The sequence below is a fragment of the Artemia sp. Qi Xiang Cuo genome, chromosome 20 (assembly GCF_049724085.1).
Source record: "Artemia sp. Qi Xiang Cuo chromosome 20, ASM4972408v1, whole genome shotgun sequence".
NCBI classification, from domain to species: Eukaryota; Metazoa; Arthropoda; class Branchiopoda; order Anostraca; family Artemiidae; genus Artemia; species Artemia sp. Qi Xiang Cuo.
Genome location: NC_142813.1, coordinates 12,436,131 through 12,449,257, shown reverse-complemented (window position 1 = coordinate 12,449,257; position 13,127 = coordinate 12,436,131). Strand labels below are relative to the sequence as shown.

General features: G+C 35.7%; 1 protein-coding gene across 1 annotated transcript; it reads left to right on the top strand.

Annotated features, from left to right (window-relative positions):
- The first annotated feature begins 671 nt into the window (after positions 1 to 671).
- Positions 672 to 1,448, top strand: LOC148939876 (dnaJ homolog subfamily B member 3-like). The gene has a single exon (XM_089106200.1). It carries the CDS (start codon positions 672 to 674, stop codon positions 1,446 to 1,448), a length of 777 nt encoding a protein of 258 aa, XP_088962326.1.
- Positions 1,449 to 13,127: the final 11,679 nt, after the last annotated feature.

Here is a 13,127-nt window from a genome sequence, read left to right as displayed (position 1 = left end):
AGTATTACCAAATGGGGCATAACACTCCTATTAAGGACTAAAGAATATTTTAGTCCTATTCTGCACTGATAAGGTAAAATGCCATAGGTCTTGTTTTTTTATAGCCTTCCTAAGCCATTCTGAAAAGAATACTTTTTCGACTGAACAAAATGATGAGTTATAAAAGTATTTTTCTTAAAAACTTACGCCTTCAATATTATCATCAGATAGTGCACATCAGGGCCGGAAAAAGGGCGGTTGGAACGATTGCGTTAAATCGGGCCCCACCTTTGAAAGGGCCCCGCGCTGGCCTCAAATTAAACTTTTTTTTGGAAATTGTTAAATAGCCTATTGTTAACAATTCTATAAAGCTGCTAACTTCATTAAAGCTGCTGCGACACTTCATCGTTGATCAAGCAATTTCCATCACTGCAATCATCAATGCAGAAATGACGTCATTGACAGTTCTTTTTGTTTTGGATTTTGCAGTTTACAAAAGGCTGTATATTTTATAAATATTTACATTTGTCAATAAAAGCAAAAAAATCTTGATTCTTGGCGAAATTCTACCTTACTCGGATATTTCTTAATAATAAAGTTGTGAAATTACAAGTCTTTAGTGAATGTTTGTAAGAGTTTGAGCCAATTTGTTAAGATAGAAAATACAAATATTTCTCTGCTTTATATCAAAAATGGAAAGAAAAAGAAGTGATAGAGCACATTATTCGTCGTCATTTAGATCAATGGGTAGTAGAATGAGGAATGGAAGTTCATCAGTCCCTTTATCTGGAGCAACTCTAGGTAATGATCCAAGGCCAAATGAAAATGAAAGAGGAAAAGCAACCAAGAAAAATAAGGGAGATTATTACACTATTCTAAATTTAAATAGAAATGCATCGAAAGCTGATATAAGAAAATCATACCGTCGTCTGGCTCTAAGATGGCATCCTGATAAAAATCCAGATAATCAGGAAGAAGCTGCAATCCGTTTTAAAGACATTTCAGAAGCTTATGAAATTCTTATTGATGAAAACAAACGTCGAATTTATGATCAGTACGGTAAAGACGGTCTTACTTACAGTGCCGACAGCGGATCAAGTTCAAGGGCTCAGCAAGATGATCTGTTTCCCAGATTCTTCTCCACATTATTCCGAAAGCCTGAGGATGTGTTTAAAGATTTTTTTGAAAAAGACATCTTTTCTGATCCCTGTTATGAAGCTAGTATGTCGGGTGGATGCATGTTTGAACCATCGGTTAGCCATCAGTTGCCTTCAGTTTTAAGCCCTTTTGTTACTGGAAGAGAAGGAAATTATCAATTTTCGATGTCGGAGTCAACTAGGATAGTTGGAAACAAGAAAACTGTCACCAAAAAGGTTGTTGAAAATGGTGTTGAAACCATCACTGTTACTGAGAGTGGTGTCTTGAAATTAAAAACCGTGAATGGTGTCCCTCAAGCACTTGAGTTTTAGGGGGAAATTTTTCTGACAAGGGGAGAATTTTCATCGCTATTTTACGCTTATTCGACGTTTTCTATTTACCTTTGTATAACTAATAACCAATTAAAAAATTGCCTTTTACTTGTTTTTTTTAATCCATATCTCAAGCCTTAAAATTAAATATGTTTTTTTTTTTTTTTGTTTCTTCTCAAATTAAAATTTTATTTTTTAACCAATAATCCAAAAACAGTGGCCTTTTTTTAAGGACAAAATAAAATTGATAGTATACAATTGCGTCCATCATTAGCTGCATTAGCAGTAGTTGCAGCATTAGCTGCAAACTACCAAAGAGTGAACCTCAACCTATAGTAAACCAAAAGCCTGTCTCTAAATACATTTTCAAATGCAAAAGAGTCGCCATTTCCCACTAATTTCCGAATGGAAACTATTATTAATATTAAACTCAAAAGTACAATGTGATGACGAAAACCAATTTGTCTCAAAAAAGATATTAAAAAGTCCTGAAAACAGTAGCATATAAAAAGAAAACGTTCCAATGGAATTACTATAGTCGTAAACTTTGAACGAGAGGTTTTCAGCCCTCTATCCCAAATTTGGGATTCTCCCGAGTATTTTTTTGTCAGAAGAAAGATCACGGATGCGTGTTTATTTGTTTGCCTTCTTTCTTACCAGGGGTGATCATATCGACCCAGTGGTACTAGAATCTGGCGAGTGGGCTCATTCAAACGGAAATAAAAGGTTATAGTGCCTTTTTTAATCAAAAAACCAAAAAATTTAAAAATAGAATAAATTTTTACGAAAAAACTACATTTTGATTTCTTTTCATACTGCTGTCTTTTGATCGATATTTGATTTTTGAATCAAACAGTTCGTGGTAACGAACTGTAAGTAAGGAGCAACCCGGCTCAATGGTAACCGAAACTCTAAAAAAAGGAATTTTGATATTAATAGATACATCAAAAGAATCAGATTTTAATTCCGATTTCAGATATATAAGTTTTATCAAGTTTAATCATACCCATCAAAAGTTACGCGCCGTAGAAAATTTGGCTGATTTTCGAAAAAAGGCGGAAAGACCCCTTAAAAGTTATAGAACCTTAATGAAAATCACACCATCATATTCAGCGTATCAGAGAACCCTGCTGTAGAGGTTTAAAGCTCCTATCTACAAAAATGTGGAATTTTCCATTTTTTGCCAGAAGAAAGATCACGGATGTGTGTTTATTTGTTTTTCTGTTTTTTTGTTTTTTTTTCTTTTCCCCAGGGGTAATCGTATTGACCCAGTGGTCCTAGAATATCGTAGGAGGGCTCATTGGAACGGAAATTAAAAGTTCTAGTTCCCTTTTTAAGTGACCAAAAAATGGAGGGCAACTAGGCCCCCTCTCCCGCTCATTTTTTCTCAAAGTCACCCAATTATAATTTTGAGATAGCCATTTTACTTAGAATAGTATAAAATTTAATAGATATGTCTTTTAAGCTGACTAAATCCCCCACAGGCCCCAGGGGAAAGGCTGCAAGATATGAATTTTGCACATTGTTGACTCATTATATTGTTTATCGGGAAATACACAAGCGTTTTCAGGCTAGATGTTTTCGGTTGGGGGGGGGTCTTGAGGATGGGGTTACTCGGGAGAATCTTTCTGTAGAGCATGTTTCTTTGGGGTAAGGGACATTTCTATGAAGAGGGCGCCGGATTTCCAGGCATTAGTTAAAAAATGATCAGAAATTAAATTGAAAAAACAAGTTTTTTCAACTGAAAGCAAGAAGCAACATTAGAACTTAAAACTAACAGAAATTTTTACGTATATGAGGGAGTTCGCCCCCAAGTCAATACCTCGCTGTTTACGCTACAGTTTTTTTTTAGTGCTTTAAAAAGAGCTATCTATTCTAATTAAACGGCCTGGTTGATTCAGGGGTTTGTAAATTAAACAAAATTTTAACTTTTAAAGTAAAGAGCTTGGTATTGACTAAGGGGAGAACACCCTTATACACGTAATACGAAACACATACGTAACATATGCGAAATAAAAAAAAACAATAAAAAAAAAACAAGCGATATGGCTCAATAGTAATCGAAACTTTTAAAAACGGAGTTTTGATGTCAATAAATGTATCAAAAGAATGTGTTTATAATGCTGATTCTAAATATATAAATTTTATTAAGTTTAGTATTACTCATCAACGGCTATGAGCCTGAGAAAATTTACCTGATTTTTTAAAGAGGGGGGAAACATCCCCTAAAAGTGAAAGAATTTTAATGAAAATCACACCGTCAGATTGAGCGTATCAGAAAACCCTATTACATAGGTTTCAAGCTCATATCTGCAAAAATCTGCAACTTTGTATTTTTTGCCAGAAGAAAAATATACGAATATAGAAGTTCGTTACGTAAGTTAATTTTTAAATTACGTCAGAACCAATTTAGAGACAGCCATTTAGCAAAAGAAAAGTAAAATTTTTATGAAAATTTTGTTTACTTATTCAATGACGGTGAGCTAAAATAAAAGCTGCATTAACTAAAAAACCATCAGAAATTAAATAAAAAAAAAGGTTTTTTAAAACTGAAAGTAAGGAGCGACATTAAAACTTAAAACGAACACAAATTATTCCATACATGAAAGGGGCTGTCCCCTCCTCAACACCTTGCTCTTTACACTAAAGTTTGACTTTCTCACAACTCTATTTTTGTTAAACAATAAAAAACTTTAGCGTAAAGAGCGAGGCGTTGAGGAGGGGACAGCCCCTTTCATATACGGAATAATTTCTGTTCGTTTTAAGTTTTAATGTCACTCCTTACTTTCAGTTTAAAAAACTTGTTTTTTTTATTTTCAAACAGTTCGTGGTAACGAACTGTTTCCATTTTTTGCTAGAAGAAAGATCACGGATGCGTGTTTATTGTTTTTTTTTCTTTTCCCCAGGGGTGATCTTATCGACCCAGAGGTCCTAGAATATCGTGGGAGGGCTCATTGGAACGAACATTAAAAGTTCTAGTTCCCTTTTTAAGTGAAGGAAAAAATGGAGGGCAACTAGGCCTCCTCCCAGACTCATTTTTTTCCCAAAGTCACCCGATCAAAATTCGGAAATAATTATTATGCTCAGCATAATCGATAATATTATAACTAGGCGTTTTAGGGTACTTTACTCAATTAATTACCCCCGATGGTGTGTTTAATGTAAGAAGCTTTAGCCCATGTTAACCTATAATAGGGGTGCTGGGAAAGCAAACATACGTTTTAAGAGGGGATTTTTTCCAGTAGTGGAGGTGGGGGTGGGTCGGGGGTTATATGGGAGGATCTTTTCATGAAGGAAGTTTTCATGGGGGAAGGGACATTGTTATGAAAGGGGCGTCGGATTTCCCATCATTATTTAAAAAAAAATCAGAAATTAAATATAAAAAAACAAGTTTTTCAACTGAAAGTAAGGAGCAACATCAAAACTTAAAACGAACAAAAAATATTAGCTATATGATTGGGTTCACGATTTTTTAGTACTTTCATAAGAGCTATTTATTCTAATTAACGGCCTTTGTGATTAAGGGGTCATTTTTAAAGAATTAGAACAAAATTCGCACTTTAGCTTAAAGAGCAAGTTATTGACTAGGGGGCAAACCCCCTAATATACGTATTAAAAATATATGAATATAGAAGTTCGTTTCGTTAGTTAATTCGTAAGTTACGTATATTTATTACTCATAAAAACGTTCGTAAATAAATTTCAAAAAGTTTCGAGAAAGCCATTTAACCAAATAAAAGTAAAATTAATATGCAAATTTCGTTTTAATTATTCATGTACGGTGAGCTAAAGTAAAAACCTGCATTAATTAAAAAACATTCACAAATGAAATAAAAAAAACAAGTTTTTTTTTAATTGAAAGTAAGGAACGACGTTAAAACTAAAACCAAACAGAATTTATCCCGTATGTGAAAGAGACTGTCCCCTCTTAAACGCCCCGCTCTTTACGCTGAAGTTTTGATTTCTCAAAACTCTATTTTTTCTAAACAATAAAATTTTGTTTTAATTGCAAATTTTTTTAATTAACTTTAACGAAATTCACACCATTAGATTCAGCTTATCAACGAACATTATTAAAGAAGCTTCAAACTCCTATCTGCAAAAATGTGGAATTTTGCATTTTTAATTAATTTTAATGAAAATTACACCATCACATTCAGCTTATCAGAGAACCCTATTAAAGAAGTTTCACGCTCCTATCTGCAAGAAGGTGGAAATTTGCATTTTTTGCTCGAAGAAAGATCACGATGCGTGCCCTCCAAAAAATGGAGGGCAACTAGGCCCCCTCCCACACTCATTTTTTTTTTCAGAGTTACCCAATTAAAATTTTGAGATTGCCATTTTGTTCAGCATAGTCTAAAATCTAATAAATATGTCTTTTAGGATGACTTAATCCCCCACAGTTCCCAGGGGAAGGGCTGCAAGATATGAACTTTGCTCATTGCTTACATATTGTATCGGTTATTGGGAAGTATACAGACATTTTCAAGAAGGATTGTTTTCTAGTAGGGGGGGGGGCTGGAGGAGGGGTTACTCGGGAGAATCATTCTGTGGAGGATGTTTCTTTGGGGTAAGGGACATTTCTATGAAGGATGCGCCGGATTTCCAAGCATTATTTAAAAAACGATCAGAAATTAAATTTTATAAAAAAACAAGTTTTTTCAACTGAAAGTAAGAAGCAACATTAGAAGTTAAAACGAACAAAATTATAACGTATATGCGGGGGTTCTCCCCCAAGTCAATACCTCGCTCTTTACGCTACTGTTTTTTTTAGTGCTTTCATAAGAGCTATCTATTCTAATTAAACGGCCTTTGTGATTCAGGGGTTTGTGAATTAAATTTTTTTTTACTTTTAACGTAAAGAGCGTGGTATTGACTAAGGGGAGAACCCCCTCATATACGTAATAACATATACGTAATAAAACAAAAAAAAAACAAAAAACAAGCGATACGGCTCAATAGCAATCGAAACTTTTAAAAACGGAATTTTGATGTCAATAAATGTATCAAAAGAATGGGCTTCTAATGCTGATTCTAAATATATAAATTTTTATTAAGTTTAGTATTACTCATCAAAGGCTACGAGCCTGAGAAAATTTACCTGATTTTTCAAAGAGGGAGGAAACATCCCCTACAAGTGAAAGAATTTTAATGAAAATCCCACCTTCAGATTCAGCGTATCAGAAAACCCTCTTACATAGGTTTCGAGCTCATATCTGTAAAAATCTGCAACTATATCTACAACGTATTTTTTGCCAGAAGAAAAATATACGAATATAGAAGTTCGTTACGTAAGTTAATTTGTAAATTACGTCAGAACCAAATTTAGAGACAGCCATTTAGCAAAAGAAGAGTAAAAATTTTATGCAAATTTTGTTTACTTATTCAATGACGGTGATCCAAAATAAAAGCTGCATTAACTAAAAAACGATCAGAAATTAAATAAAAAAACAAGTTTTTTTAACTGAAAGTAAGGAGCCACATTAAAACTAAAGACGAACAGAAATTATTCCGTATACGGAAGAGGTTGTCCCCTCCTCAACGCCTCGCTATTTACGCTAAAGTTTAACTCTGTCTCACAACTTTATTTTTTAAAATAATAAAAAACTTTAGCGTAAAGAGCGAGGCATTGAGGAGGGGACAACCGCTTTCATATACGGAGTAATTTCTGTTAGTTTTTAGTTTTAATGTCACTCCTTACTTTCAGTTTAAAAAACTTATTTTTTTTATTTAATTATATTAAAAGACGATCATTAGAATAACAAACCATTGCACACATTGGACTTAGTTAGCTACTTGATTGTTTGAGGTTCGTCTCTTACTATTTAAAAGAAGAAAAAGCCGTACGCTTTTTCCTGTTTGTGTGTAATCATATGGCATAGAATGAACCCCAGTTGCAACTGACATTATCATCTGGGTTACAGCGGTAGCTAGCAACCTAGTAAGAGACGATCACGCCCCATAGTATTAGCTAAAATAACCCATAACTCCTAAAAATAGTCAGATAAGAAAAAAGAAGTACATTGTTAGAACCGCCTTGTCCGAAACCCTATATAGGAAAACTTACCGTCCCTTGGCTTGAACAACAAGGAAATTATACTGGCTTGAAAATCAAGAAAAGTGTCTAAAGCCTAGGATATTCCGTACATACGGCATCTTTTTTTGTTTCCGTTTTCATGTATCTAAAGCTATTCCGAACGATATCATGACGTTGTGCTAGAAGCCTAGTGAAGAGTGAGAGCTTCAAAAAAGTCATTCGCTTTTTACTTGGTTCTGGCTTTTTATCATTTGGAGATTTTTGTTTTGCTACATTACAACGATTGTTGTTGAGAAAAAATCTCAGGACCCTTTAATCCTTTTGACATTAACTCTTGGTCTAAAAAAATATAATTTATCCAATATAAGCACTCAAAGTCGATCCTATCCTGGCTGAATTTTCTATCCAGGTTCCATATATAAACCGTTTTGCCGTTCAGTAATGGGTTAAATTGCATGGTGATGCAGAACACCATCGCGGGAGGATCCTCTATAGGAGGACAACTGTGGTAGGGCGTAAGATTCAGGTCTATGGAGAACAGCCTATGCACAGATGTGCCTCGACCCTCTCAGGGTACCTGCAAGACTGGGGACCTTGCTGTCAACTCTATTCCTACTTGAGGAGTGGCACCCCTCGAGGAAATTATAGCCTAGTAAACAACACAGCATTCGCACGGGATTCTGACTAATGGGTATTTCTTCTGGGCTTGATATGTTTTGACGGGCATTTTCGGGCTGAAAAGCCTCTTCCTAGCCAATTTATCTACTATGGGCTGCCTCCCCGTAGTAGCATAATATTTGTATGCATGAATATATAACGAGTCGGAGGTAATAGGCTTGAGATTGTCTGTGCAGGATTTCGACTCTTGTTGATAGAAGAGCATAGCCATGTGTTGAAAACCATGCTGTGACCAAGATGGGCCCAGGATTGCACAAAGCCCCCATTCATGGATGTCCCAGGGACTTCTTGTTGTCCGGTTCTAAGCCGGCTTAAGCACTTCGGTGTAGACTTGAGAAGATATGTGATCCCTGGCCTGCACTGGTATCCGGGATCATTACTTTTCCTGAGGCGAAAATATTTTCAATCATTTAAAGAACATGAAAATTAGAACTTGGAATGTTAAGACGTTAAAAAATGACTATCGTATCGACATTTTGACTGACGAATTCAGACGATTCGAACTGGATTTATTAGGAGTTTCAGAAACTCATATCCCTGGGGAAGGAAGTATGAAATTAGGTGATATAGAATTTGTTTACTCAGGTAGGAAAGATGGTGTGCATAGACAGGTAGTAGGGCCCATGATGAATGAAGAAGCTCCTAAGTCTTTCTTAAGCTGGGAAGGTATTAACAATAGAATACTAATTGCTCATTTTATGACTAAAAAGTTCAGAGTATCAGTTATAGTAGTATATGCCCCTGTAGAACCGACTGACGGAGATACTAGTGACTCAGATGAATTTTACTTACAGTTACAGGATCAAATAGACAGGGTCCCAGGTAGAAATGTGATGTTTTACTAGGAGTTTTTAACGCCCAGTTTGGTAGAAATAGGGATAGATGGTACCTTAGCCTAGGTAAATTTGGTGTAGGGAAAGAAAACAGTAATGGATACAGACTTTTGCAATTTTGTAGGTATAACAATCTATTTATAACTAATTCAGCGTTTGGTCGTAAAATGGCCCATAAGTTAACTTGGTATTCATTTAATGGTAAGACAGCAAACCTTAATGATTATGTTATTGTAAACCGAAGACTGGCAGGATCAATACAAGATACTAGGGTATATAGGAGTGCCGCTATTGATGTTAAGAGTAAAGATCACTATCTAGTAGTGTCAAGGGTTAATTTAAAGCTGAAATATCGGAAGGTACCTCCCGGGAAGTTATGATGTTGTTAGACTCCAAGATAAGAATTCGAAAGAAACTTTCCAGGAACAGTTGAATACTAAACTTGAGAGTTTAAAATTTGATAATTTGGAAGATGGTTGGAATAATTTTAGAAAAATAATTTGTGAAGTTGCTGAAGGAGTCTTAGGAAAGAAAGCTAGAACTGCGACTAAGAATATTACTGACAAAACTTAATGTTTCATTGAAAGTAGAAAGGGCTTGTACAAGAATTACCTCAGTGATGGATCATATGAAAACAAAAGGACTGTCAAGAAAGTAGAGAAAGTATTAAAATGTGAAGTAAGGAGGTGAGAAATAGATGCCATGGATAATATTGTCGAGGGCCTAGTAGATATAGCTAATCAGCCTAATAGTCAAATACGGTATTGGCATGCTAACAAATCGATAGGTAGTGGTCAATATCGACTTGAGACAGATAAAGATGGGAATAGGGTCGCAACTAGCGATAAGGAAAAAACTAAAGAGAGATGGGCCGAACATTTTGAGAATTTGCTTCACCGAGATAGAGTTGAAGAAAGAGATATAGAGGAAAATGAAAAAGTTTTTGATACATTGGATGTGAAGGAAGATTTGTTTTGTGAGTATGAATTAGCGACATTACTAAAAGGACTAAAAAATAATAAGGCTACAGGTACTGATAGGGTGGTAATTGAATTTCTTAAATATGGTGGCTCTGAGGTTGGATATAAGTTACTGAAGATTATGAATAAGATTTTTGAAACAGGGGAAGTACCTAGCAATTTTAGGAAAACCTTAATTAAACCACTGTATAAGGTAGATGGTAAGAGTGAGTGTGGTAATTATCAAGGGATTAGTCTGATCTCTGTAGGTAGTAAATTACTTCGTAATATGATACTTTTTAGACTGAGAGATGCCGTAGACAAAGTTATAAGAGAAAAAGAGTGCGGTTTTAGAAAGGGTAGAGAATGTGTCGACCAAATTTTCGCTCCTAGGTTAATAATTGAGAAGTGTCTGAGTTACCAAACACCTTTGGTCCTCAGTTTTATAGATTATGAGCAAGCGTTTGATTCTGTTGATAGAAAAGCTTTCGTAAAGGTTTTATCCTTGTATGATATACCAGAGAGATACATTAAAGTGATTAGTGCCATGTACGAGAATAACACTGCTGCGGTTAAGCTAGGAAATGAGGTTAGCAGCTGGTTTTGTATTAAATCATGTGTTAAGCAGGGTTGTGTTCTATCCCCCTTTATATGGATTATTCTGATGGATTTTGTTTTAAGGAGCACAGGAAAGGCAATGGGAAACCACGGAATCAACTGGTGAGGAAAAAGTCTCCTGGACTGAGATTATGCTGATGATTTATTAATCCTGGATTAAATTGTGAGCATATAGAATAAAGTTTTAGAGTCTTTGTACTTTAAGTATACTAGAATATGTTCGAAAATTAATTTTAAGAATTCTAAGCTACTAAGGCCAGGAATAAGTGCAAGTGAAAAGGTGACGTTGGAGAGTTAAAAGATTGAGCATCTGGACAGCTTCACTTACCTTGGTAGTATTATTAGTAAAGATGGTTGGAGCAGTGAAGATGTCAAAAGTAGAATAGCAAAGGCTCACGGTGTTTTTTCACAGTTAAAAAAAAGTTTGGAAGAATAGGAAGATCAGCAAACCGACATTAGAATATTAGAAGCTACAGTGATGACGGTGGTCAAATATGGCTGTGAAGCATGGGCGCTCCGAAAAGCAGATGAAGATTTGCTAGATGTTTTCCAGAGAAATTGCTTAAGGATTGTTATGGGTACCCTGCTGACTGACCGTATGTCAAACAATAGGCTGTACGAAAAATATGGTTCAATTCCGCTCTCTAGGGATATAATGAAAGAAAGGTTGAGATGGCTAGGGCAAGTTGTGTAGATGTAGGATGGCAGATTTCCGATGATTATCCTTTTCGGCCAACCGTCTAGGGATAAACGGAAAGCAGGTTATCCTCAGTTTGGGGTGGGAGGATGTCATAAAGAAAGGTTTAAAGGAAATGGGAATTTCATGGGCGGGTATAAAACTTCATCGGGCTTTGAATAGATTGAGATGGAGGAAGAGCGTGCGTAGCTGTGTTGGCCTCAGACGGCTTGGTGCTGCGGTGAATTGTTAGTAGTAGTAGTAGTATAAGTGGTAAAATTATTTCACAAACATATTTATGGGAATTTTGGAAAATAGCCTGAAATCCCTAAAAAGCTGTCAGATCGAAAAAAAGTACACTATTGGAATCATCGTGTCAAAGAACCCTGTGTAGGAAATCTGTGTAGACACTATTGGAATCATCGTGTCAAAGAACCCTGTGTAGGAAATCTACAGTCCACTGACTTGAACAACAAGTGAAATTACTTTTTTGCATGGGTATCACTGATATGTTTTCTTTTCTTTCCTTTTCTTCTTCTCCACTGCTAGTGGGGCACTGGGACGTCGTAGAGAGCTGTTTAAGAGCTCATTTTGAAGGAGATTGCTATATCTACGTGCTTTTGCAATAAAAACAACATAGTAAAAAAATAAAATAAATATGAAGTCCTAATCGTAAGTTACAGCCATAAATGAAGTTTTAGTAAAATTATATGATGATATCATTTGATTAGAATGATATCATGATTGGCTCATTTGATTAGAAATTGAAATAAGTAATGCCATTTTTAATAGTCCAAAGTAATTGGAAGGCAACTAACACCCCTTCCACGCCCACCATTTCCCGAAACACATCCAATCAAAATTTTGAGATAGGCATTTTATTCAGCATAGTTGATTTCCAGATAAAAATTATGTTTTTGGTGAGGACACTCCTCCAAAGCCCTCAGGGAAAGGGTTATAAGTTATGACCTGGGGTCACATAAGGTTTTTATAAAAGGCATTGTCGTAGAAACTTCAAAAAAGGCTGATTCGATTGGAAATTCAAAGGGCTATCGCCCTTTTTAAAATTCAAAAGTGATAGGAGAGCAACTAAACCACCTCCTGAGCTCGTCTTTACTAAAAACACATTCCGTCAAAATTTTAAGATAGGTATTTTGTTCAGCGTAGTTGAAAGTTCCAGAAATTAGGTCTTTGAGGATGACAACCCCCCCTCCCAAATCCCTCAGGGCAAGGGTTGTAAGTTATTTCCTGGGGGCATATAAGGTTTTTATAGAACGCGTTGTCGTAGAAACTTCAAAAAGGGCTCATTCAATTGGAAATTGAAAAGGCTAGTGCCCTTTTTAATAGTCAAAAGTGATTGGAAGGCACCCCTTCCACGACCACCATTTCCCCAAACTTATCCAATAAGAAATTTTGAGATAGCCTGTTTGTACCGCGCAGTTTAAAGTTCAGGAAATCATACCTTCAAACAGAACACTCCCCCCACAGTCTTCAGGGCAAGGGTTATAAGTTATGCCCTGGGGACAGATAAGTTTTTATTGAAATCTTTGTCCTAGAAACATGAAAAAGGGCTCATTCGATTGGAAATTCAAATGTTTAGTGCCCTTTTAATAGTCGAAAGTGATTTAAGGGCAACTAACACCCCTCTCACGCCCACTTTTCCCCAAACACATCCAATCAAATTTTCTAGATAGTCCTTTTGTTCAGTGTCGTTGATTTCCAGATAAAAATTATGTTTTTAAGGGACACTCCCCCACAGCCCTCAGGGCAAGGGTTGTAAGTTATGTCCTGGGGCATATACGATTTTTTTATAAAGCGTTGTCGTAGAAACTTCAAGAAAGGCTCATTCGATTGGAAATTCAAAGGGCTAGTGCCCTT